Genomic DNA, 25,562 nt, shown 5'->3' with positions numbered 1-25,562 from the left:
CTAGGAGTCTTGGTTGACCACAAACTTGACATGAGCCAACAGTGTGACGCGGCAGCTAAAAAAGCCAATGCAATTCTGGGCTGCATCAATAGGAGTATAGCATCTAGATCAAGGGAAGTAACAGTGCCACTGTATTCTGCTCTGGTCAGACCTCACCTGGAGTACTGTGTCCAGTTCTGGGCGCCACAGTTCAAGAAGGACACTGACAAACTGGAACGTGTCCAGAGGAGGGCAACCAAAATGGTCAAAGGCCTGGAAACGATGCCTTATGAGGAACGGCTAAGGGAGCTGGGCATGTTTAACCTGGAGAAGAGGAGGTTAAGGGGTGATATGATGGCCATGTTCAAATATATAAAAGGATGTCACATAGAGGAGGGAGAAAGGTTGTTTTCTGCTGCTCCAGAGAAGCGGACACGGAGCAATGGATCCAAACTACAAGAAAGAAGATTCCACCTAAACATTAGGAAGAACTTCCTGACAGTAAGAGCTGTTCGCCAGTGGAATTTGCTGCCAAGGAGTGTGATGGAGTCTCCTTCTTTGGAGGTCTTTAAGCAGAGGCTTGACAACCATATGTCAGGAGTGCTCTGGTGGCGTTTCCTGCTTGGCAGGGGGTTGGACTCGATGGCCCTTGTGGTCCCTTCCAACTCTATGATTCTATATATTAAGTTCCAAAATCATTTTTCTCAAAGTGCAACTGGCGTGTTAGGGGAAAGGGAGCCAGCTGGTGCAGCCTATGCAAACTGATGGGTCCCAGCCAACTCACAATTTATGGGGCATGTTGTGTTTGCTGCATACATAATAGTATCTATAACGGTAAACACAATGAAAGTGTCGTGTATTTGTAAACATACCGTGAAACCATGTGTCCTTCCCGCTTATTTACAAACGCTCATTTGTCCGGCACGCTTTGCATCCGCAAGCGCCGTGTGAACACGCTGTGTCAAAACACCACTTGTGTGCAATATTATTATGGCATATATTCTATGCTTTCCAATGAATCCTGCCCAATGATGAATTGCACCCATTCTGGGGAGTCAGGGCAAGCGAGGAGAAGGAAATTTCCTACTGGACCGCAGGAACATCTGGCTAATAAAATCCCAGCCACGTGAAGAGGCGAGTTGCTGGATGGCCCTGAAATAGCTCCCTCTAATCCAAGATTATGAAAGAAGGTTCAAAAGCCATTCGCCTTCTCAGAAACAATAGGAAGGCAACCTTGGTTGGGAGCAGCCTAATCTCTTTCCCTCTTTCTGAAAAGGGTTTACAATGTTTGGCTCAGGGGGAAAAATAAGTTACAGGCAGACACACCCAAGGCAGGTCTAAAGGAGACGGAAATATCAGGTAGGAAACCATCTAAAAGCAGCCTTAGCCAGCCTGGCAACCTGCAGATGTTTAGGACTACAACTCCCACCAGTTCCAGCCAGCACAGCTGGGAGTTGTAGTCTAAAACATCTGGATTGCCCCAGGGTGGTGAAGGCTGAGCCAAACTTGTGCCAACTGTTATTGCAAGGGCCTTAGAGTCAAACGACATGATATACTGGTCTTCTGTGATCGGAAAAAGCTTTGGAGTCAAGTCACCCCTCCCCGCCGTGGTTGCTTTTTGAAGAACAAAATTGTGCTAGGAGTTCCAGCGATGGAAAAACAAACTCACGCGTGGTTTGGCTTCTACTGAATCATACCTTTGGTGTCTAGCTCAGAACTAGCTCAGCAGGGCAAACGGTGCTTCCAGTTGGGGACTTCATATTGTAAATGGGTTGGTCACATAGTGCGGATCAGCTGATGACACCAGATTTCCTTCTTTCTTTTATTTTTGGATTTCCGCCCAGAAAGGGTTGATCCGGATTTAATGGTGGAGGGAATATGGGACAATGACGTTTGTGTGGACATTGCAAATGTTTGCATGCCTATCGGCAAGCTCGTGAAGTGCCGTTTTACTGCATGCTAAAGGACAGAAGCAAGTTCCCTCTCCACCCCGTGACTTCACGAGGAGTTGCCATTGGCCTCCTCACAGATTTCTATCCTGTGCCTTTCAGGGGATCGAGCCTCAGTGAGGGACGCAACAGCAAAATGCAATGACAAAAAAATTCAAACACAGTGGTACCTCTGGTTACGAACTTAATTCGTTCCGGAGGTCCGTTCTTAACCTGAAACTGTTCTTCACCTGAGGTACCACTTTAGCTAATGGGGCCACCCACTGCCGCCGTGCGATTTCTGTTCTCATCCTGAGGTAAAGTTCTTAACCCGAGGTACTACTTCCGGGTTAGCGGAGTCTGTAACCCAAAGTGTTTGTAACCTAAGGTGCGACTGTAACAATAAAGGAGCACAAGATGTCAGAAAATAACATTAAAAGAACAGCAGCAAATGAATATTTGCTCCATAAAGGTAAAGGGACCCCTGACCGTTAGGTCCAGTCATGTCCGACTCTGGGGTTGTGGCGCTCATCTCGCTTTATTGGCCGAGGGAGCCGGCGTACAGCTTCCGGGTCATGTGGCCAGCATGACTAAGCCACTTCTGGAGAACCAGAGAGTTTACCTTCCCGCCGGAGTGGTACCTATTTATCTACTTGCACTTTGACGTGCTTTCAAACTGCTAGGTTGGCAGGAGCAGGGACCGAGCAATGCGAGCTCACCCTGTCGCGGAGATTCGAACCACTGACCTACTGATCGGCAAGTCCTAGGCTCTGTGGTTTAACCCACAGCGCCACCCGCATCTTATTTGCTCCATAAGATGCCCCAATCCCCCCAAATGTATGCACTGGTTTTCTTTCAAATGGGGTCAAATTAAGAGAGTCGGCGGCTACATGTTCAGGGAGAATACGGTCTGGAAATTCTCCACACACTAAAGTTTTGCTGCTTGTGCCACCTGGGCACCCAAGCCACTGGGTGGCAATGCAGGGGCCGCCCACCTGGCCCCCAGTATGAAATGTGGGCATATTTAAAAGGGCCTGTTCAAGGTAGGAGAGGACGAGCCAAGGCAAATTTCAACTGAGCAGGAAGGGCAGACACGTCTCTTGCGCACTGTGGATATTTGAGGGGATATTTATTGAGATATTTTGTGGGCGTGATAGGAAGTACTGGCAAACACACCCCTATGGATATATGCCTGAGACTGCTCACGCACGCAAGTTCTGCACAGAGTCTGCATGGCAACATCGCCATCAAAACGCTGTCCTACTTCCCCATTTAATCCTGATGTCCCATTTCTTTGGATAATCTCAGAATTGAAAGGTGGAAACAGTAGGCAAATCTGGTTTAAATGGGTAAAAAAAATATACGGGGCAGCAATTTGATGAGGACAACACAATGTGGACACTGAGAATATCTGCAAGCATGAGCAGTGGATCCAAATTAGGGGTCCTTGGCCCCATCTCTTGTCTGCAGCCCCCAACTCTAATTTTGACATTTTGCATATTAATATCGCGAATTTTATGGTCTGCTTTAGCGTTGTGCGAGTTTTCAATACAGTAGTACCTCAGGTTACATACGCTTCAAGTTACATACGCTTCAGGTTACAGATTCCGCTAACCCAGAAATAGTGCTTCAGGTTAAGAACTTTGCTTCAGGATAAAAACAGAAATCAGGCTCCGGCGGCGTGGTAGCAGCGGGAGGCCCCATTAGCTAAAATGGTGCTTGAGGTTAAGAACAGTTTCGGGTTAAGTACGGACCTCTGGAACGAATTAAGTACTTAACCCGAGATACCACCGTATGCTGGCCCAAAACTGGTTTCGAAATCACACCACGATAACATTTTAACCCTGTATTGCTCCTCACGCAAGGGAGGGCAGAGCAGCCGATTTTGAGGTGCCGCCGATATCGCACAATGATCTCCGCCGATAACGCTGCTGATCTGATCTGAACTGCCTTTCCCTCACGCCGAGGGAGACCAGGGCAGCTGAATGTGAGGCTCTGCCTTTCCCTCTCTTTGGCAGAGCAGACCGCCAGCTAAACACCGCGATATGGCGGTAAATCACAATGTCAGAAAGGAGCCGGTGTCAAACCACCACTGTCCTCGCTGCAGCTTGTTTTCCCCCCATTTTCAACAGCAATACACCACCGAGTGAAGCCGCCACTGCCGTCTGCCCCTCATACTGGCCCTGGGCAAAATACAGTGGTACCTTGGTTGTCAAACTTAATCCGTTTGACTCCCGGAACCGTTCAAAAACCAAGGCACGGCTTCCGATTGGCTGCAGGAGCTTCCTGCACTCAATCGGAAGCCGCGTCTGACGGTCGGCTTCCAAAAAATGTTCACAAACTGGAACACTTACTTCTGGGTTTGTGGCGTTCGGGAGCCAATTTGTTCGGGAGCCAAGCCGTTCGACAACCAAGGTACAGTGGTACCTCAGGTTACATACGCTTCAGGTTACAGACTCCGCTAACCCAGAAATAGTACCTCGGGTTAAGAACTTTGCTTCTGGATGAGAACAGAAATCGTGCAACAACAGGAGGCCCCATTAGCTAAAGTGGTGCTTCAGGTGAAGAACAGTTCCAGGTTAAGAACGGACCTCCGGAATGAATTAAGTACTTAACCCGAGGTACCACTGTATTGTTATATCGCCCAGGTCTACCCCCCATCCCCCTCCCCTCCCACTCAAACCATGCTGTGGAAGTGACTCAGTTTCCTCTCCTCCCTCTCCACCCACCCAACCTTCTGCACCTTCCTTCATCCCCAACGCCTGATCTCCAATTTCAGAACATCAAGATGTTTAGCTGCTGATACACCATGATGCTGAAAAACAGATATCTCTTAGCCCAAGTCTTTTTTTCCTTTTTCTTTTAGTATACCTTTGCTTATTAGGGGCTACCCCATATTTTGTTCAAAAAAATATATATGCAGAGGTAATGCACACGAAAGCTTATACCAAGAACAAACTTAGTTGGTCTCTAAGGTGCTACTGGGACACGGGTGGTGCTGTGGGATAAACCACAGAGCCGATCAGAAGGTCGGCGGTTCGAATCCCCACGACGGGGTGAGCTCCCGTTGTTTGGTCCTAGTTCCTGCCCACCTAGCAGTTTGAAAGCACATCAAAGTGCAAGTAGATAAATAGGTACCACTCTGGCGGGAAGGTAAATGGCGTTTCCGTGCGCTGTTCTAGTTTGCCAGAAGCGGCTTAGTCATGCTTGCCACATGACCCGGAAGCTGTACGCCGGCTCCATTGGCCAGTAAAGCGAGATGAGCACCACAACCCCAGAGTTGGCCACAACTGGACCTAATGATCACGGGTCCGTTTTACCTTTAAGGTCCCTTTACCTTTTTTATTTATATATATATATTGACTGTGTCATACCAACACAGTACCTACCTGAATCTAGTACTGTAGAATTATCAATTTTTTCAAAGTTAAGGGGTCTTGTGGCTGGGGTTTTGAAAAATAGGGGGGTCCTCAGTAATTAGCTAAATGGGAACCACTTTTTGTAGAGAAACTTTTTCTCCCTCTCTCATAACGCTGAAGCCAAATGTAGGAAGGTTCAGGGCAGATAAAAGTGCTTTTTCATGCAGTTAAACAATGGAACTTGCAGACAAGTTCAGATGGATTTTAAAGAGGATTAGTCAAATTCCTTGAGGATAAAAGGCTATCAATGGCTATCAGCCTTGTTCAATGGGGCGGTATGATTCTGAATCCCAGTTGCTGGAAGGCAAAGTTGTTATTGTGCACTGATCCTGCCCGGGGTTTCCCTCATCGGTGTTGATCTGGTTGGCCACGGTGAGAATACAGGATTACATTTTCAAACTGCCACACTGAAAAGCCCTTAGACTTCCTGTGCAAGTTCACAAGAACCCAATACACTAATAATAATAATAATAATAATAATAATAATAATAATAATAATAATAGCATTTCTGACGTTTCAGAAGGAAGATAAATTATAGGCACAATGCCGCACAGCCCCAAATTCCAAATTAACATTTATCCTACCATTAAATGCATATATTTGTGCATACACCCAGCTCTGTTGTGAAAACAGTTACTCCGAAATTCAGGAATCAATTGCCTCGTTCTGAAACCAGTCACGGTTTTTGCTCCTCTGGCCAGAAGTTCTTCCAAGGTCTCCTACTTTACATATACCTTGACCCAAGGTATTCACATTTGATTGGCAGTGTGTTGTATTTCTTGACCATCTCTAAGCATGGTGTTGTACATCTTAGGAACATTTCAAGACTACATTTTCTGCGAAACGGTTAGCTGTTGCTTGGGAAACTTAAGTAGCATTGCTTTAAGGGGGCGAAATTTCCTTGCATTTTTTCTGTCCCATCTTCAAACCATGCTCAGGAGATCGAGGAATAGGCTCCTAGGATCTTCCTCCCCTCTTGCACAGTCAATCACGCCTCCCACTGAGTTTCAGAACTAATTATGATTATTGCTACGTCTATACTGCCATTTCTGTTAGCCCAAACCACAGTTTATGGACCCACTTTGAACAACTGCTCAGTGGAACCAATGGTTAGCAGAAACGCTGGCGGAAGCGTTGATCCACAGTTAGCTTCAAAACAGAAAAAGAGGACTCATGTGTAGATAATGTGCAGATTTCAATGTAAGGTTGCATGCAGTTGCATGTGAGAATCTGTAGACTGGGAGCATAATGTTGGCAACAGAAGAGTAGCAGAAGAGGACATTTCTGACCCTCCCTGGTCCTCAAGTCACACACAAGGAGCTTTCATGAGAACAAAACAGTGGCTCTTCCTCTACTTCCTCTTCCCCCAAATCAGACTGGGAATGATGGGGCAGTGTGGAGAAACCACCAGCCCCACAAAAGGCTCTTCCACCTGCCTCTCCTAGAAGGCCCCTCAAGTGGTGCTGGTCCTGCCCCACATTCTGAAACACACACCCTGCATAACCAGGAATTTTCTAAGGGCGGTGAACCAATAGAACAGCCCGCCTGCTCCACCACCCATAACTGGGAGGGTGGAGCAATAAAACAGGTTGCAGAAGGCTGTTAGACAAACATTTGGGTGGATTGCTTTATTCCACGAAATGGAAGGCGGAACAAGTCTGAATAGTGTAGCGCCAAACAGTGTCACGCCAGGAAAATCCCCAGTTGAAATCTCACCTCGGCTAACTAGGTGGACCTTAGGCAAGCCATACCAAGCTTGCCCATAACGGAGTTTAATGTCTGTTTCTCACTCAATTTGCATAGTCCACATGCCGTTAACACACACACACCCCAAGCAACACCCACCTCAATGCTTTCCTTCCATAAATTCAGGTTCCCCGATGAGGGGGATGATCCGATAAGCTGAGCAAAGCCGGGCTGCAAACTGCTCCGTTCAGGGTTGCAGCCGATTTGGGTCCGTGTTTTGGGGTGACACAAGAGCAACCCTCGGTTTCTGCCACTCTCTTTTCCATGCCTGCTACTTCCTCAATGCATTCATTTCTTTTCCAGTCGTACTCATAACTATTTATGGTGCACTCTGAGTCCTGAAAAGGCGGGGTGTGTGTGTGTGTGTGGTTGTTTATTTATTTATCCCTCAGGTTTGCACAAAACCAGAAAGCAACACAAGCAAATTTATAACTGCGCAACTGGGGTGCTTTTGCATGCGCCGCAGCTATCTGCATGCGTGGCCCGTCACTTCTTAATTGGCAAAACTGAATCAACCAATGAGAAAGCAGGCGCAAAAACAAAAGGGAATGCTTGCTGGTATGGATGGGAAAGACCAAAGTTGTTTCTCATATATAAATTCAGATACGTGTGAGTGGAGGCTATTCCAATCTAATTTGAATGGGGTGGGGAATTAGACAAATGGCTAAATCAGGGGTCAGCAAACTTTTTCAGCAGGGGGGCAGTCCACTGTCCCCCAGACTTTGTGGGGGGCCAGACTATTTTTTGGGGGGGGGATGAACAAATTCCTAGGCCCCACAAATAACCCAGAGATGCATTTTAAATAAAAGGGCACATTCTACTCATGTAAAAACACGCTGATTCCTGGAACGTCTGCAGGCTGGATTTAGAAGGCGATTGGGCCGGATCCGGCCCCCGGGCCTTAGTTTGCCTACCCATGGGCTAAAGAATGCTCAAATGTGTGTTGGGGGGGGGACCCATTGTCTCTCAGCCCCACCCCTTCTTGGCCATCTGTAGTAATAAAGAACTGCCTTACAGGTCTGATATAAGTATTGTTGTGGTCATGTATGTGATGCTCTCTGAGCACCCAAAAAGCACTTTTTAAATGCTAAGTGCCCTGTCGCCATCGCTATAAAGGAGACTGGATTTTTTTTTTTTTAAGAAGGATTCTCTTCTCTGCTGCTTCTCAAAGGTTGCCACTGATAGACGCAGAGTCCCCTTTGGATTCTCAGATAACAAATGAGCAGTGGTCCTCTCCTTCTCATCTCAGTGAAATTCTTGGTTCAACTGGGATTTAAATCTGGGTTTCCTACCAGCCAAACCCAATACCCTAGCTTTTTCAGGCAGGCCTCCTTTCTTAAACAAAAACCCGTTCAGGTCCACCGATGTCTTCCTGCTGCCTTTCAAGGCCTTCAGAACAGGCTCCGTGAACAAAATTTATGGCCCCCGTCACCCACAGCAACAGACAACAAGCATATGGCCAGTGAGGACTGTGGCACCAAACTGTATTGCTTTGGTATCGCCCATCCCCTGGCAGCAGATCCTGACTTATCCTCGAGGATCAATAGTTTTGCCAATTAACTCCCTATCTTATGTAAATAGCAGGGCTGCTTCGCTGCCTTGAAGCATCTGGTTCAGTGGCTTTGAGCAAATAAAGGACTGGTAAACAAAGATGGCGCCCCAAGGGGAAATGACCGGGCTTATGGACCACCAGCCCACCTTGTCTGAAATGGAGGAAAGCTTCAGATATGGCAGCCCAAACTTTCTGAGAGGGCATTTTCTACTCTCTGTTCCCTGTGAGATGGTACTAACCAGGGATGTTTCACCTGGGAACTCTCAAGTGCACCTCATATTTTCCTTTCCCCAAAATTTCAGTGGCAAGCCTGGTGGCGGATCTTCCGTCTATTTGTGGCCCATCTGTATATTTTTTCCCTAGCAGAACAAGGAAAGGGAGAGGTTGCAGTCCCTCCCTTCGTGTGCTTCACTGTGAGGAAATGTCCCCCTTTCTCTTATAACTTGTGTCAGTGGTGCAAGTGGACCCTCTTCCTTTTATATTTCTTAGCATAAAATGGTCTTTTCCCTCCATTCTTTGGGCAAGCGGTTGTTCCGTCATCAACATCTTTTCATCTGTGGCACAGGACAAATTCAACAGGTGCAGCTGTCTGCTTCAGTGGCAGGAAAAGCTCCACCTCTTGACTTCTGCCTGCTGTGTAACTATCGAAAGCGTCAAATGTTGGACCGTTTCTTTGCCATTTGTCTCCCTGGGGAATGCTCCGACTCTCCTGTAACCATCTCCTTTTGTCTCCCACAGGTGTTTCCTTCGGTGAGCACAATGACGTCCAGCTTAGGGCCTATGAACTCGATTAATTCCTACGTGACACTGAACCCCCTCACGTCCCCCAGCTCCATGAACATGCCTTATCCAAACAGCGGATTGAGTAGCCCTTCTCTCACTGGACTGACCAACGCCACCAGTTCGATGGGCCTCCCGTCGGTGGCGTCTCCCGTCAGCCCAGTATTGACTCAGCTGGGAGCTCAGGCCCCCACACTCAACTCTCTGTCGCCTTACCAAAATGTCGGCCAGTCCATGGCCCCGCTAAGCTACTCGCCGTCAGGCATGAACAGACCCAAGGAGATCAACAAGTCGTACCGGCGCACGCTGACCCACGCTAAGCCTCCCTATTCCTACATCTCCCTCATCACCATGGCGATTCAGCAGGCCCCGAGCAAGATGCTGACCCTCAACGAGATCTACCAGTGGATCATGGACCTCTTCCCTTACTACCGCGAAAACCAGCAGCGCTGGCAGAACTCCATCCGCCACTCCCTCTCCTTCAACGATTGCTTCGTCAAGGTGGCCCGTTCCCCGGACAAGCCCGGCAAAGGCTCCTACTGGGCCCTCCACCCGAATTCGGGCAACATGTTTGAGAACGGCTGTTACCTGAGGAGGCAGAAGCGTTTCAAAATCGAGGACAAGGCCAAGAAGCCGAACTCCAAAGGCTCCAACGCCCAAGAGCAGACATCCAAGATTCCCGAGGGTCTTCAGGAAGGCCAGAGCCCCAACACGGGCTCGGAAGGAGCAGAGTCGGGCCACTCAGACACCTCCCATGGCTCCGAGGAGCAAAGGGGTTTGGTGCAACTCGATTGTTCTGGGGGTCAGGGCTCATCCCCAGTTTCCGAGGCCTCGCCAGCCCCCATCTCCCAGTCCATGAATAGCCACTACTTTGCCACCTCAATTACCAACCTGGATCTCCCGAGCGACCTCAAAATGGACCCTCAATTCAACTTCAACCATCCCTTTTCCATCACCAACTTGATGTCCACGGAGCAGAACCACAAGATTGACCTGAAGTCCTACGAGCAAGCCATGGCCTACAGCGGCTATAGCTCCCCACACGCGGTGGAAAGCAAACACCCCTATGAGGCATCCACTTCGCTCAGCGAGACCGGCTCCTATTATCAGAGCCTGTACAGCCGCTCTTTGCTCAACGCCTCGTAAGGTTGTCGTTGCGAGATAGGAGGGGGCCAAAGGAACAAGAGAAGCTCTGCCTCGTGCCGCCATCAACAGCAAGACCATCCATGAGACGTTCTCTCCCACCGCCATCCAATCGCATCGTGGCCCGTGGGACAGAGAAAGCAACCAGAGACTTGGCCTACTAGACTCTCTGACGAATCATTACGCTTTCCAGACCTCAAAACCGAAATTGCCTCATAGCGGTCCGGAGCTCCTTTGGCGGCCTTCCGTGTCAATGGACTCACTTGCCCATCATGACCAGGGAAAAGCAAGGAAGAACAAGCTCACGCACCTTTGGGCCACCAACCAATGGCCAGTTGGGTGATAAAGGCCATGGATGGAGTCATCTATACTTCAGCATGGGTTCGCACCCATGGCAGATCCCCACCACCTCAAAATGGCGGACCCCACTCTGCATTTTACGGTGATTAAAGATGCTTGCTATATCTCCAGGAGTGGAGCTTGGATGGGTGTCCAGGAATACATAAAAAGGGGCAGAGAAATGGAAATTTGCAAACTGGGGAGCCATCCCTTGGCCCAGAACATTGGGACTTTCCTGTCTCAACGCAGATGTTACAGTCAACGGTTGAACTTTTGTCTTGAGATTCTCAAACCCACCTGTTTAGGTCAGAATGATACGTGGCAGGACTCCATTGTTACACACACACACACACACACACGGGTTTGGTTACCCCAAAGACAATTTAGGCCTCAGCCTGAAGACGAGCAGGGAAAATATAGTTCACATCTATCTTCTTCTTTTTTTAAAAGAAAAGAAAAAGTGGCTTTATATATTTAAATATTTGTGCTTTCTGTTGGGAAAAAGGGTAAGAGCTTGATTTAATATATCATATACTTTAGAGACAATTCGAGGGGGTGTTTGTTTCCAAGTGTGTTTGTCTCTCCTTTTCTTTTCGGTATTAATGATAATTAAAACAAAACGGTATTCAGGGTTCCCCCTCCTCCCCCCCCCGCAACGCCATCCCACCGCTTACAAGGAATTTATAACTCTGATCTGGTGGCACAAGCCAACAAAAGACTCCTGGCTCCCAGTACTTAAGACCTCGAAAATATTTATTTATTTTTAACACATACTTCCCCCGATCTTCCAGGGCTGAGGGTGGGAATGAGTGAAGCTGCCTTCGTCAGGCCCAGCTCACTGTTCGCCTAACACAGACAGACAGCACTTCTTCAAGATCTGGGACAGGCTTCTCCTACAGCCCCACCTGGACATCCCAGGGGTTGAATCTGGCCCTTTTTTTGCATGCAATGCCAATGCTGTACCATTGAGCTACAAACCCTTCTGCAGAACAACAACCTCTGCAGAGCAGAAATAGCGGGCATAAACTTAAAAAATAAAACCTGCCGCTATCGTGCCCAGATACTCAATCAGCATAGCTGTCAACTTACAAATTTGAAAATAAGGGACCAGCAGCCAAAATAAGGGGTCAACAATTACTTTGATAAAATACATATTTTGTTGCGTGCAAATGGCTTTAGATACCTATTAGGTCCTATAAATTATCATATAGCATATATTCAACACACAAAAAAGCAACAATTTGTTGTTGACAAAGGTCAGCTGGACATAGAAATGGCCCCATTACCTTCAGTAGCTTATTTAAGGGATATCATCAATAAGGGACAGCAGGTGCTGGGATAAGGGACTGTCCCGCCAAATAAGGGATGCTTGACAGCTATGTCAATCAGATCTCTGCCACCCTTCGAAAGACGAATCGGAAAAGGCAGCCCAATCACAGTGTACAATTAACAAAAACCAAAATAAGAGCGTAACCCAGAAGAAAATGGGGGAGGGGGGAATAGGCACAGTGAAGTTACATTGCTGAAAATGGAACTTACCTATTTTATTTTATTTTGGATTGAATCGGTATCACTACCAATAAACCTTGGCTTGTATCTCCGTATCGTTATCTCCCTTTGTAGTCCTTTCTCATCTTTCAAACGCCTGCAAAGAGACACAGCTTACTTCGAAGTGCGAAGGAAACCAAACGCTTGTGCAAACAGGGCTAGATCATAGAATTGCAAGGGACACCCAGGGGTCATCTAGTCCAACCCCCCTGCAAAGCAGGAATCTCAGCTAAAGCATCCACGAAAGATGGCCGTCCAGCCTCTGCTTAAAAACCTCCGAGGAAGGAGTGACCACAATCTCCCAAGGGAGAGCATTCCGGGGTCGAACGGCTCTTACTATTCTTAGATGTAACAGTATAGAGTCTGATTAAATAGGTCGGCCGAATTGCACGACAGGTTCCGCCTCCTGAGTTTAATGCAAGGCGAAATCTGCACCATCGTTTTTATACTTCTCCTCTCTAAGCCCGTTCAGCTTCCTAGATTCGCAGGGCAACTACTGAAACCCAATCATCAAACGGTACACATGTCCTGGAGGAAAAAGAGAACATACAGTATGGCCAACCCTAAATCTGTCCCATCAACAGGACCTTAGGTATCTACCGTATTTTTCGCTCTATAAGAAGCACCAGACCATAAGGCGCACCTAGTTTTTGGAGGAGGAAAACAAGGAAAAAAATATTCTGAATCCCAGAAGCCAGAACAGCAAGAGGGATCTGGCTTCTGGGATAGCCTCTGGCTGTTCTGGCTTCTGGGATAGCCGCGCCAAGCCTCTTCAGGGCAGCGGGATGAAGGCTCCCCCTTCCTGAAGAAGCTGCAGCGGCTAAGGACGAGGAGAGGCGTTTTGCTGAAAGGGTGCTGCGCAGCACCATTCACTCCATAAGACGCGCTCACATTTCCCCTTACTTTTTAGGAGGAAAAAAGTGTGTCTTATGGAACGAAAAATACAGTACAGTGGTGCCTCACAAGACGAAATTAATTCGTTCTGCGAGTTGTTTCGTCTTGCGAAGCGCGGATTCCCTGGGTATTAACAGTTTTAAGAAAAAGGAAACAAACTCACAAGACGTTTTCGTCTTGCGAAGCAAGCCCATAGAGAAAATCATCTTGCGATGCAACTCAAAAAACGAAAAACCCTTTCATCTTGTGCGTTTTTCGTCTTGCGAGGCATTCGTCTTGCGAGGTACCACTGTATTGATCAAAAGTTCTACCCCACTTTTCAGCACATCTGGGTCTCAAAGCAGCTTACAAAAAAAATAAAATATGCAATTTACAAAACTTAAAACGGACTGAAACACTCATTTACGGTTACAAAGGGCTCCTGAAATCCAGATGTTTTTAGCCTGGCACCTGAAACTCAGCAGAAATGGTGCCCACCTGGTTTCTAATGGGAGGGAGTGCCATAGAGATGGGTCGCTTTCCTTAAAAGAACCAACTAATGGGCAAGATTGACATCTGTCTGGGGAATATTTGCCTCAGCCGGCACAAGCCAACCATGTCATTAACTCAAAGGAAGCCGGACCTTTGCTTCGGCCTAGCAGCCCCTGCCCATAGCAAAAGGGAAGCCATTTTGAAGTGGCCGGCCAACAACACAACTTGCCAGGCCCCACTGCCACCCTGGCTGTTCATACACAAGCCTATTTTGGCAGTTTGAGAGGAACAAATGGCAGGAGATGAAATCCCAAAAGTGTGGGGGTTTTTTGGTCCAACATGTGCTGAAATATATTCTTCTTCAGGGGCGCTTAGAAAGCCGAGTGCTCTTTTAAGCACCTCTGTAGAATTTTAATCTGAAACACACTGGGTCAATAAAATATTATGGTACACTTTTGGTGTGTGTGGTTTTTTTACTGTTTTCCCACCACAGGGGGCTGGATTCGGCCCTTCTTTCACGAAGCGCTCCAAAAGATTCAAAATGGCGGGGAGATCCCCTGTAGCAGTTGTTAGCAACCGCAGAGGCCTTGCCTCTCTCCACAAAACACCGTCCCAGAAACGTTAAGGCCCCAAATTAAGGAGCCTTCAAGCAAAGATGGGGAAAGGGAAGAGCAGAAAGTGGGACATGAAGGTCCTTCCTTGGTCAAACATCCTATCTCTCACGGCTCCCCTCAGGCTTCTTATTTGAAACTGGAAGGAACTAAGGGACCTAAGATGGAGTCACAATGGTGCCTTGTTCCTTCCATTTTATTTTTCCACTGGAGCTGATGGGAGTTGTAGTCCAAAATATCTGGAGGGCATTAGACTGAGGAAGGTTGCTAGACGGTGCCTTTTTATAAATAATTCCAGTGGGCCTATGTACTGCGTAGGGATGCTGAAGGGACAAACCCTTTGCTTAAAATAAGAGTGATTGCTGTTATTACTACAGATATTTTGAGGAATACAAAACCCACAATAAGCGACCATAAAATGCAAGCCTTTTGCAAGAGAGTAGGCTTTTAAACTTTGCTGCGTCCACTGCCAGTCCTTAGATCTGAAATGACACCTCTGTCCCCAGGCTTCCCTGCATTTCTGGAAAGTGACCCCTTCTTTGATGTGCACTAAGCAATGCCATCTGCAGTCAAGGAGATTTGAATTTGCTAGACAAAAGGAAAGCTCTTTGCAACACAGGTCTGCTGTGGGTTAAACCACTGAGCCTAGGGCTTGCCGATCAGAAGGTCAGCGGTTCGAATCCCCGCCACGGGGTGAGCTCCCATTGCTCGGTCCCTGCTCCTGCCAACCTAGCAGTTTGAAAGTACAAAGTGCAAGTAGATAAACAGGTACCGCTATGGCGGGAAGGTAAACGGCATTTCCGCCGTTCACCAGAAGCGGCTTAGTCATGCTGGCCACATGACCCGGAAGCTGTACGCCGGCTCCCTCAGCCAATAAATCGAGATGAGCGCCGCAACCCCAGAGTCGTTTGCGACTGGACCTAATGGTCAGGGGTCCCTTTACCTTTACCCTTTAAGCAATGCCATCCGCAATCAAGGAGATCCGAATTTGCTAGACAAAAGGAAAGCTCTTTGCAACACCGGTCTGCTCCTCTGCCCACACATTTACATAAGCCCTTGGTTTTGCCAGGTGGGATCAGAGCTCCTTTGCAACTCCAGGTCTTGTGAAAGGGGAAATTAAACTTTGCCGGTCATGAATCTGTGGATAGCTCAGATCTAACGTCCTGAAATCTGCAGGCGAGCTGAGCGAAAGAGGCCTAACTTTAGAATTCAAGAGTGGAATGGTGATTCAGTCTTAAAACCTAGAAGTGTGACACGTTTAGAAGTACCTGAGATTCCTCACAAATTCTGATGAAGAGGAGCAGGATTTCGGGAGGGGAAGTGAATACAGCTCCCTGCAGGCCACTGCCCCAACCTTTATCCTCCACGCTGCCACCCACCCACGGTGGTCCATGACCCCTGGGTTTGTTTACTCCTCAAATACAGTGCCCACACTTATCCTCTGGCGTGGTGGTGGTGGGGGAAGAATCCAGGCCTTCAAATCCCACCTTCTGCTGCCCTTGCAGTGCAGATTAATCATTAACCGGCCAAAGCCCCAACACCCAAGCACCAGGGTCACACAAGAGCCACGTGGCCAAGCACACACCACAAGGGGACGTGTCCTGAGCATGTACGTCTTGCAAACCCCAGTCAGATTCTCTCCCAGCGGGACCCGGGTCACTAAAATTCCAAATTCCCCTGGGACATGACAAAGATCACTGCTAAAATGTTTTTTTTTTGCAGGAAGGCTACATGGTCGTCTCATCCCCTCTCATCAATCCGGCCAGCTAGGAAGGGGGGCGATGGAAAACTAACCCTTTTCTCTGGAACGCTGCAGTCCAGAAATTCAGGGTCCCACCCAAATTCTCCACGCCGTTTGGAATGCACTTGCCATCCACAACATCTGTTCGGGGCATTCTGCACAGCAATGCATACTATCAAATCCCTCTCCATCAGTCAGCGGTTTATAAATCTAGCCTAAAGGACACCAAAGGTCCTCAGAAGCTTGGGGGGGGGCGGGTCTCTCACCAAAGCAGAGTTCTTGAGAAACAGCTTCCCCTGTAATCTGGGGAGGCAGAGAAGCAGCAAACTGCACATTTTTGTGGGGCCGGAGTTAAGCGTTCATTTGTTGAGGCTCGCCCCAAAAGACATCGATCCCAGATGCAGTTGTTCCTCAGTTTGGCACTCTCAGGAATATAAGAATACAGTGGTACCTCTGGTTATGTACTTAATTCGTTCCAGAGGTCCGTTCTTAACCTGAAACTGTTCTTAACCTGAAGCACCACTTTAGCTAATGGGGCCTCCAGCTGCTGCTACACTGCCACCGCACGATTTCTGTTCTCATCCTGAAGCAAAGTTCTTAACCCGAGGTACTATTTCTGGGTTAGAGGGGTCTGTAACCTGAAGCGTATGTAACCTGGAGTGTATGTAACCCAAGGTACCACTGTATAAGAATCCACAGGGCTCGTACGGACTTCTGCTTGTTCCACCGCTTTAACCTGGAGAAATCTGATCTTTACCGCTTTTCCATGGATTAACGTTTGTCCCATTCAGCGCTAAAGAGCGGGTTTTCCCCAGGGAAAGCAGCAGGAGAAAACAGAAAACTACTCGACCCCCTGCTTTCTAGGCACAGGACAAGTAGCAGTGTGAATGAGACCTTACTCCAGTAAGCACTGGTCTATCTAGCACAGTGGGGCTACCTTTGCAAGTGACCCGGAAACTGCAACTAATCCAGAATGCGGCAGCTAGACTGGTGACTGAGAGCGACCACCAAGACCATATAACACCAGCCCTGAGAGACCTACATTGGCTCCCAATACATTTTTGAGCACAATTCAAAGTGTTGGTGCTGACCTTGAAAGCCCAAAACGGCCTCGGCCCAGTATACCTGAAGGAGCATCTCCACCCCCATTGTTCTGTCCACACACTGAGGTCCACCTTCTGGCAGTTCCCTCACTGTGAGAAGTGAGGTTGCAGGGAACCAGGCAGAGGGCCTTCTCGGTAGTGGCGCCCGCCCTGTGGAACGCCCTCCCATCAGATGTCAAGGAAATAAACAACTATCTGACTTTTAGAAGACACCTGAAGGCAGCCCTGTTTAGGGAAGTTTGCCATTTTATGGTGCTTTTAATTTTCTGTTTGGAGCCACCATTATTATTATTATTATTATTATTATTATTATTATTATTATCTACACGGACTGGCAGCAACTCAGCCGTCCAGGATTTCTGCCAGGGTTCTGCCCGAGCCCTGCCTGGAAATGCAGAGCAGCGAACCTGGCGCCTTCTGCATTCAAAGCAGCTGGCCTACACCCCCACACCCAGCTATATCCCTTTCCCTAACTCAAGGTTCCCCGGCAGATAAGTCAATGTGGAAAGGATTGTCTCGAAGCAACAAAGTTTGTAACACCACTGGGTTGGCGAGCGAGAGGGTCAGCAGCAACAGTTAGGTAACTTCACCCTTTGGACCCAGTGGTCTTGTGACTTCCCTGCTCTTTAGATGATAAAGTGGATTACCTCACCCACTTCAAAACTTTGCAGCATTTGGGGCTACTCCTGCACATTCTGGACTGCAGATAGGGGCCCTTGACTTCTGCCCTAGAGTTCTACCTGGGCAGCACCACATAATTCTCTTACGCCTCTTATTTTCTTTCTCCCTGCCCTCGTTTCACAAATACTTTCCACCTAACGTAAATCCAGTAAGGCATTGGTGCGACGCTTTCTCTTCTGTTCCCCACTTTCTAATTCGCTCTCTTCATCCAGTCTCCTTAAATCCCAAAATGAGAATTTCCCCCGCATGGGCCAAAAGAACTTTTGCTGGTTGAAGCAATGGCTACTTCTTGAGGACACAGACATTTTGGATTTGGAAGGGTATGACAATAACTTTGGCTGGCATGCATATCTATGGTATGACAAGGCAAAGGTGTATAAAAGTTTTTAAAACCATATTGTTAGGAAAGCACTGTATAATGTTTGGAACCGATACAAAGATCTGTTGGAAAGTAAAACCCCCAGGTGGTTGTCACCAATGGAAGCTAAGGCAGTGAAAAAACTTAACATGGACTCTAATTGGCCAAAATATTGTGAAATTCTAGAACAAGATGGCGAAAAGTTGAAGCTTCAAAGTTATGAGAAGCTAAAGCATAAAGTTCGAGATTGCTTACATTATCGTCAGATAAATGAGACATTTAAACAAGACAGGAAACTTGGTTTTCAGAAGGAGAGGTCAAAATTAGAAACAGAATTGTTAGAACCCAATACTAAGAATCTATCTAGAATGTATAACTTGCTGCTGAAATGGAACACACAGGATGAAACGGTGAAATCAGCTATGATCAAATGGGCACAGGACATTGGTCATGATATTATGTTTGCTGACTGGGAACAGTTAGGGACCACCGGTATTAAGTTTACGGCATGTAGTGCCTTGAAAGAGAATATAATGAAAATGATTTACAGGTGGTACATGACCCCAGTCAAACTTGCAAAGATCTATCACTTGCCCAATAATAACTGTTGGAAATGTAAGGAAACTGAAGGAACCTTTTACCATCTTTGGTGGACCTGCCCAAAGATTAAGGCCTACTGGGAAATGATCTATAATGAAATTAAGAAAGTCCTTAAGCGGACATTTGTAAAGAAACCGGAGGCTTTTCTCTTGGGCATGGTCGGCCAATTGGTACCAAAAAAGGATAGGACATTTTTTATGTCTGCAACTACAGCAGCAAGAATCCTGTTGGCAAAGTATTGGAAGATGCAAGAACTACCTACTCTCGAAGAATGGCAGACGAAGGTGATGGAATATATGGGACTGGCAGAAATGACCGGCAGAATCCGTGACCAGAGGAAAGAGACGGTGGAGGAGGATTGGGGGAAATTTAGAGTATATCTTTAAAATTGTTGTAAAATTTTGGACTGATAAGATGTCAAGGGGTATGAAAATGGAGAATTACAGCTGTAAATGTTAATCTGAAGAAGATCTAAAAGAGAGTTGATTAGAAAACTGATCGAAGGGTTGTTAAAAAATAAGGATAAAATAAGGATGTGGTGAAAGGGAGGTATGGGGAAGTCAAATTTTGTTTGTTGATGTTTGTTTTTGATGTATGTGTGTTCTTTTTTGTTTTGTTTGGTGTTTTGTGTACTTTGTATGTTTTGAAAATCATTAAAAATTATTATAAAAAAAAAAAGAACTTTTCCCCCAAATGCGAGGATTGGATGAGGTAAAGGAAAGGCATCACTCTGCACATCAGACTTCACCAACCTGGTGCCCTCCAGATGTTTTGGATCGCTCAGTCGGTACAGCGCGAGCCTCTTAAATTTCAGGGTTGTGGATTCGAGGGCAAATAAAGATTCCTGTATTGCAGAAATGGACTGGATGACCTTATGAACTCTACAGTTCTATGATTCTATAACTTCAGTGCAGGACTGATGGGAGTTGTAGTCCAATTGCTATCAGGTTGGCAAAGGCCGGTGTCCGTGTCCTATCCACACCACACACCCAAGGAATAGGTTTTGACACTGGAAAACAGCCTCCAGCCATGCGCATTCAAATCTATTACTTATCCAAGTTTTCGGCTTGTGTACACACACTCCTGTTTTCCTCCGCCAGTTTGGGAAACGGTGTCTGCGAAACTTTATCGGTCGTCCGTATGTATCCCGTATCCATCCTGTCATTTCTTACAAAATACTGTGTTTCTTCCAAACCGGTTTCAATCCGAAATGAGGAAAAGAATGGCTTAGCCGGCCCTATTTCAGCACATCAATGCACACAGAGTTTCTAAAGAGAGAAGCGTCGGGGTTCAATATTTCAGACCCTTTAATCTCCCCATATCCTCAGATACACACGGCCGGCCTGTGCTGCTGCTCAGTGGAGACGGGAGGGGAAATTATTTTTTCCCCATGCTCAGAAACACTCTTACTTCTGCAACCATCCCAGGCCTCAGCCCTGAAAAACACATGCAGCAGATATCTGGTGGTCGAATGCCCAGGTGGCTGCAGAGCAAACTGCATCCTGTGAGTAGGGGACACCGTTTTTTAAAGCTCCCCCAGGCCCCAAACTGCCTGGGTGGGCAGGAACTAGCATGCCAGGAAGTGTGGGTCCGACCCCTGCCTACTCTCTTTTTAATGCTAGCTTTCTACTTGCAGGGGGTTTCTTCCCCTAACAGGAGTTAACAACGCCTGCCTACCTTGCAAGGCTGTTGTAAGAATCGTAGGTGCGCGTGTGAACGCTCCCTAAAGCGCAAAACCTCGCAAGTGCCAAGCGCGCGCTTAGCCACCCATCCCAAATCCCTTCCTCTCTCCTTCTGCCTTCCAGTGCCACTTCCAGGGGCGGGGAAGGGCTGGCCCAGGGGTGCCAGCCAGGCCCGCGGTGGGGCTGCTCCCTTTCCCGGCTGGCGGCCTGAATGGAGCCAGTGTGCGCGCGGGGTGCGTGCGTCCGCCGGCTGGGCCGGACGCAGCGCGATTCCGCACATTCCTGGAAAAAACAACACCGCCGGGGCTGCAGGAGGGGAAAAAAGGGACCTTCTGTGCCGGCTGATCCGGCCCTGCCCGGCTAGAGGAGGCAGGGAGCTGCGGGGCGTCGTCCCAGGCCACCCGCCTCCTTCCAGCCCGGCTGGAAAAAGGATCCCCTAGAAATCACCGAGGATGGAAACGCGCAACCACGCGCGCCCTTCTCCATCTGCCCGGGTTGGCACCGCCGTGGGAGGTTCTGCAGGGCTGCGACGGGCAGAGCTTGGCAACCGGAGCGGCCGGGAGAATCGGCAGCACCGGACGGATTTCTGCCTGCCTGCCGGGTACCTCTTAGAGGGGCGCAAGAGCCGGGGGGGCTAGCTGGCTAGCAGGAGGGAGAGAGCGGGGAACATGTGCCAGCGGTACCCTATTCCGAACTTAAAAATGGAAAGCGTAATGCTGGTGGTCAACAAAAGAGGTTTAAAGATTCTCTCAAGGCAAATCTAAAAAAAATGTAGTATAAATACCGACGATTGGGAAACACTGGCCTGTGAGCGCTCCAGTTGGAGAACAGCCTTTACCAAAGGTGTCGTGGGTTTTGAAGACACTCGAACTCAGGACGCAAGGGAGAAATGTGCTAAGAGGAAGGCACGCTTGGCAAATCCACACCGTGATCAGCTCCCGGCCAGAAACCAATGTCCCCACTGTGGAAGGATGTGTGGGTCCAGAATTGGCCTCCACAGTCACTTACGGACTCATTATTAAATGAGTGTTTATGGAAGACAATCTTACTAGGCTACGAGGGATCGCCAAAAAAGAAGAAGAAGGTGCAGGGTTTCCAAAGGGTGGGTCTTCAGCTGTTGTTGGAATACAACTCCCATCGTCCCTAACAGGACCAGCGGTCAGGGATGATGGGAGTTGTAGTCCAACAGCAGCTGGGGAGTTTGGGAAACCCTGCGGGGTGAGTTCTTGCTACGCTTCCTCTTGTTCAGATCATGGGAACCTTGGAAGCTGTGAGTCAAGCGCCTTGGTCCATTTCACTCAGCGCTATGGTGTTCCCCTACCAGAGACCAGGATTTGGAGTGGAGACTGCCAATGCTTTTTTGGGGTGGCATTCATCCCCTGAAGCTGTTCCTATCACTGTCATCTGCATGTCAGGATATCTGGATTTCTGCCTGTTGCACAGCTACGGGCGTAGCCAGGATACAGTGGTGCCTCGGGTTAAGAACTTAATTCGTTCCGGAGGTCTGTACTTAACCTGAAACTGTTCTTAACCTGAAGCATCACTTTAGCTTAAACCCAGCTATGCACACGAAAGCTTAAACCCAGAACAAACTTAGTTGGTCTCTAAGGTGCTAAATGTCAGAGAAACACAAGAATATACAGTGGTACCTCAGGTTAAGTACTTAATTTGTTCCGGAGGTCTGTTCTTAACCTGAAACTCTTCTTAACCTGAAGCACCACTTTAGCTAATGGGGCCTCCTGCTGCTGCCGTGCCGCCAGAGCACAATTTCTGTTCTCATCCTAAAGCAAAGTTCTTAACCTGAGGCATTATTTCTGGGTTAGCAGAGCCTGTAACCTGAAGCGTCTGTAACCTGAAGCATATGTAACCCGAGGTATCACTGTATATGTTTGGGGGCAGGGACAGGACACCCAACCTGTCATCATTCTTTGTCTGGCTGATTCGGACTGAAATGTTTCAACAACAGTTGTTTTAAATTACTATCTTTTGACCCCAAGGGCTCAGAAAAACCTGTCAAAATCTTTTTTACTTTTAGTTAAGTATTTTTATTTATTTCTTTGATGGGAGGGTGGGCAGCTGCCTCCCCCCACCCTATGTGCACAGCAATAAAAAGGCAAGGAGCGTTGACAGAGGGCCTTCCAAGTGTCCAGAGCGCTTCACAATCATTACCTAACACCAGCCCTGCAAGGTAAAGGTCAAGGGACCCCTGACCATTAGGTCTAGTCATGGCCAACTCTGGGGTTGGGGTGCTCATCTCTCTTTACTGGCCGAGGGAGCCGGCGTACAGCCTCCGGGTCATGTAGCCAGCATGACTAAGCTGCTTCTGGCGAACCAGAGCAGCGCACGGAAACGCAGTTTACCTTCCTGCCGGAGTGGTACCTATTTATCTACTTGCACTGGCGCGCTTTCGAACTGCTAGGTTGGCAAGAGTTGGGACCGAGCAACAGGAGCTCACCCCGTGGCAGGGATTCGAACCACCAACCTTCTGATCGGCAAGCCCTAGGCTCTAGTCCGGTGTTATAAAGTTCACGCCCACAACACTGGAGACGGAATGGCAAGAGAATGGCTGCCTTTCCAAAATTACCTAGTGTGTCCAAGCCTTCCTGGTCCATAGCTCAGGCAAGCACCTGCTGGCTACTATGATAAACTAGCTCAAAACACACACACACACAAAACACCTCTGTCCATAAAAATAAAAATTAGAAATCTAAGTTGGGAATCAGTAGAGAAAGCCTGAGGTTGCTCCAATCCCCATGCGGCCGTGGAATAGGTTCTGTCTTTCAGCCTAACCAGGTTGTTGTGAATTAAAAACAAACAAACCCACATAGAGTGAAGTTGTCACAAAGAGGATGGGCTGGAGGCAAACAGTCAAATCAAGGCAGACCCAGCCCAGTGGGGCCACCTGTACACAGGGAGCTGAGAAAAACAGAGTCACGCTCAGCAACCACTGCTAGCCAATAAAAAGAGGCTTCCCTCAGCTCGGAGATGGGCTGAATCCTCCTTTGCCTCCTGCCTCATCCCTCCCCAACAGACCCATCTTTCTCCCCCTTCCTTCCTCGAGCTGTTTTTAACAGTTTCCAAGGCAGGCCAGTGCAGAACCTTGACCAGAAAGGGCTCTTTATTCAATGGAGCCGGGCAGTCAAAACGTCATTCCACCAACACCTTCTTAATGAAAACACCGCAGGCTGCTTGGAGAAGGTCAAGGATCCGCAGCCTCTCAAGGCCGCCTTCCCCATGGAAAAAGAGATAAGGGGGGGGTAGGGAGGGCGTGAGTAGAGTTTCCAGGTCTACCTATTGAACTGGAAAGCAAGGGCTGCATTCCTAGTCAATACTGTACAGCCCTCGCTTTTCCAAATGGGTGAATTTTGCAGCCCAGCAAGAAGGCAGAGGACTGAAGGCATGTTATGTTTGATTTGCCTCATTGGTCCCATCAATATTTAGCTTCCCTCTCCCTTTAATACTTCCAACTTGCAAGGAACAGGTGTCGGCGGCAGCTGCAAAGCGAGAGGTAGCCGAAGCTTCTCCTTTTTTCACGACCTCTGTGGTCTCCCAGCGCAAGTGTTTTATATTTGCTCCTTGCAGATCTGTGTTTGCTCTGCAGCTGAAGATTTCCGAAGACAAATGCAACCCCCAGGCTACGAGACGACCTCTCAACCGGAGGATAAAGCATATTTATGTCTTGAGGCTTGACTACTGTCGCAATCTGCCTTGGCCTGCCCTTGACGGCTGACCGGCAGCTCCAGCTGATTCGCTTCCCTGTTGGGGATGCGATGCAGACTAGCCTCTGTCGGAGGCAAAGGCCAGGCACCTTGCCCCGCTGCTCTGCCTGCACAATTCAGGGTGCAGATTTTGACCTATATCCCAAATCCCTTATCAGCCGAAGCCTCTTCCCTCCTGCCCCATTGTGATCTCCTAAGCAGTCACGAAGTTAAAAGACGCCTGCTTCTTGGGAGAAAAGCAATGACAAACCTAGACAGCATCCTAAAAAGCAGAGACATCACCTTGCCAACAAAGGTCCGTATAGTTAAAGGTATGGTTTTCCCAGCAGTGATGTATGGGAGTGAGAGCTGGACCATAAAGAAGGCTGATCGCCAAAGAATGGATGCTTTTGAATTCTGGTGCTGGAGGAAACCCTTGAGAGTCCCATGGACTGCAAGAAGATCCAACCTATCCATTCTTAGGGAAATCAGCCCTTAGTGCTCACTGGAAGGACAGATCCTGAAGCTGAGACTCCAAGACTTTGGCCACCTCATGAGAAGAGAAGACTCCCTGGAAAAGACCCTGATGTTGGGAAAGATGGAGGGCACAAGGAGAAGGGGACGACAGAGGACGAGATGGTTGGACAGTGTTCTTGAAGCTACGAACATGAGTTTGACCAAACTGCGGGATGCAGTGGAAGACAGGAGGGCCTGGCGTGCTCTGGTCCAGGGGGTCATGAAGAGTCGGACACGACTAAAGGACTAAACAACAACAACAAAAGGTGCTTTCACAATCATGCTGGTGGCTTAGGTAAGAGAGTTGCTTGGCAAAGTGTCCGTATTGTTTAATCTTCCCCTTGCCAGCAGCACCACTGATGCCACCAAACTCACAGTCCCAGTAACTGCCTTCTATCTCCTCTGTTGGAAAGCATGCCTCTCTGAATACCAGTTTCTGGGAACTGCAAGCAGGAAAGGTGCCCTGTGTTGCACATAAATCCTGTTTGCAGGATTCCTCGAAGCATCCCTGTAAGAACCCGGGGACCCTATGGCCTGATCCTACAGGGCTTATCTCGAGGTCTTACATAGTGCCGTGAAGCTGCATTGCAGTAAAATGAGTAAACCACAAACACTGGGAAATTGCTTTTTTAAAAAAATTAATTAATTTTATTTACAACATAAATTCACCACAACTCAAATAAATGAATCCACCGCCATTAGACATGAACATAACATAACATAAAATAAACATAACATACAATAAAACAAACGACAAAATAAAAGACTTCCT

General features: G+C 48.0%; 1 protein-coding gene and 1 long non-coding RNA gene across 4 annotated transcripts in view; one reads left to right on the top strand and one right to left on the bottom strand.

Moving 5' to 3' along the window:
• Window positions 1-11,193, top strand: part of FOXA3 (forkhead box A3) — a 33,986-nt gene extending 22,793 nt beyond the window's left edge. For both annotated transcript variants that reach the window (XM_081922243.1, XM_081922244.1), the window contains one exon: window positions 9,364-11,193. In XM_081922243.1, the coding sequence (XP_081778369.1) occupies window positions 9,364-10,551 (1,188 nt within the window). In that variant the 3' untranslated portion in view covers window positions 10,552-11,193. The remainder of the gene's footprint in view (window positions 1-9,363) is intronic.
• A 144-nt stretch (window positions 11,194-11,337) lies between these two features.
• Window positions 11,338-14,503, bottom strand: LOC309376283. Of its 2 annotated transcripts, none has more exons than XR_014171151.1 (2): window positions 14,289-14,503; window positions 11,338-12,532 (listed from the first exon to the last, which is right to left on the bottom strand). It is a non-coding gene; the product is annotated as an uncharacterized lncRNA (long non-coding RNA). The 2 variants fall into 2 exon arrangements; XR_014171152.1 differs by lacking the exon at window positions 14,289-14,503 and adding an exon at window positions 13,952-14,276.
• Between the last annotated feature and the right edge of the window lie 11,059 nt (window positions 14,504-25,562).

This window comes from Podarcis melisellensis (genome assembly GCF_964234715.1).
Source record: "Podarcis melisellensis genome assembly, chromosome: 8".
Lineage (NCBI taxonomy): Eukaryota > Metazoa > Chordata > Lepidosauria > Squamata > Lacertidae > Podarcis > Podarcis melisellensis.
This window is presented reverse-complemented; position numbering and strand designations above follow the sequence as displayed.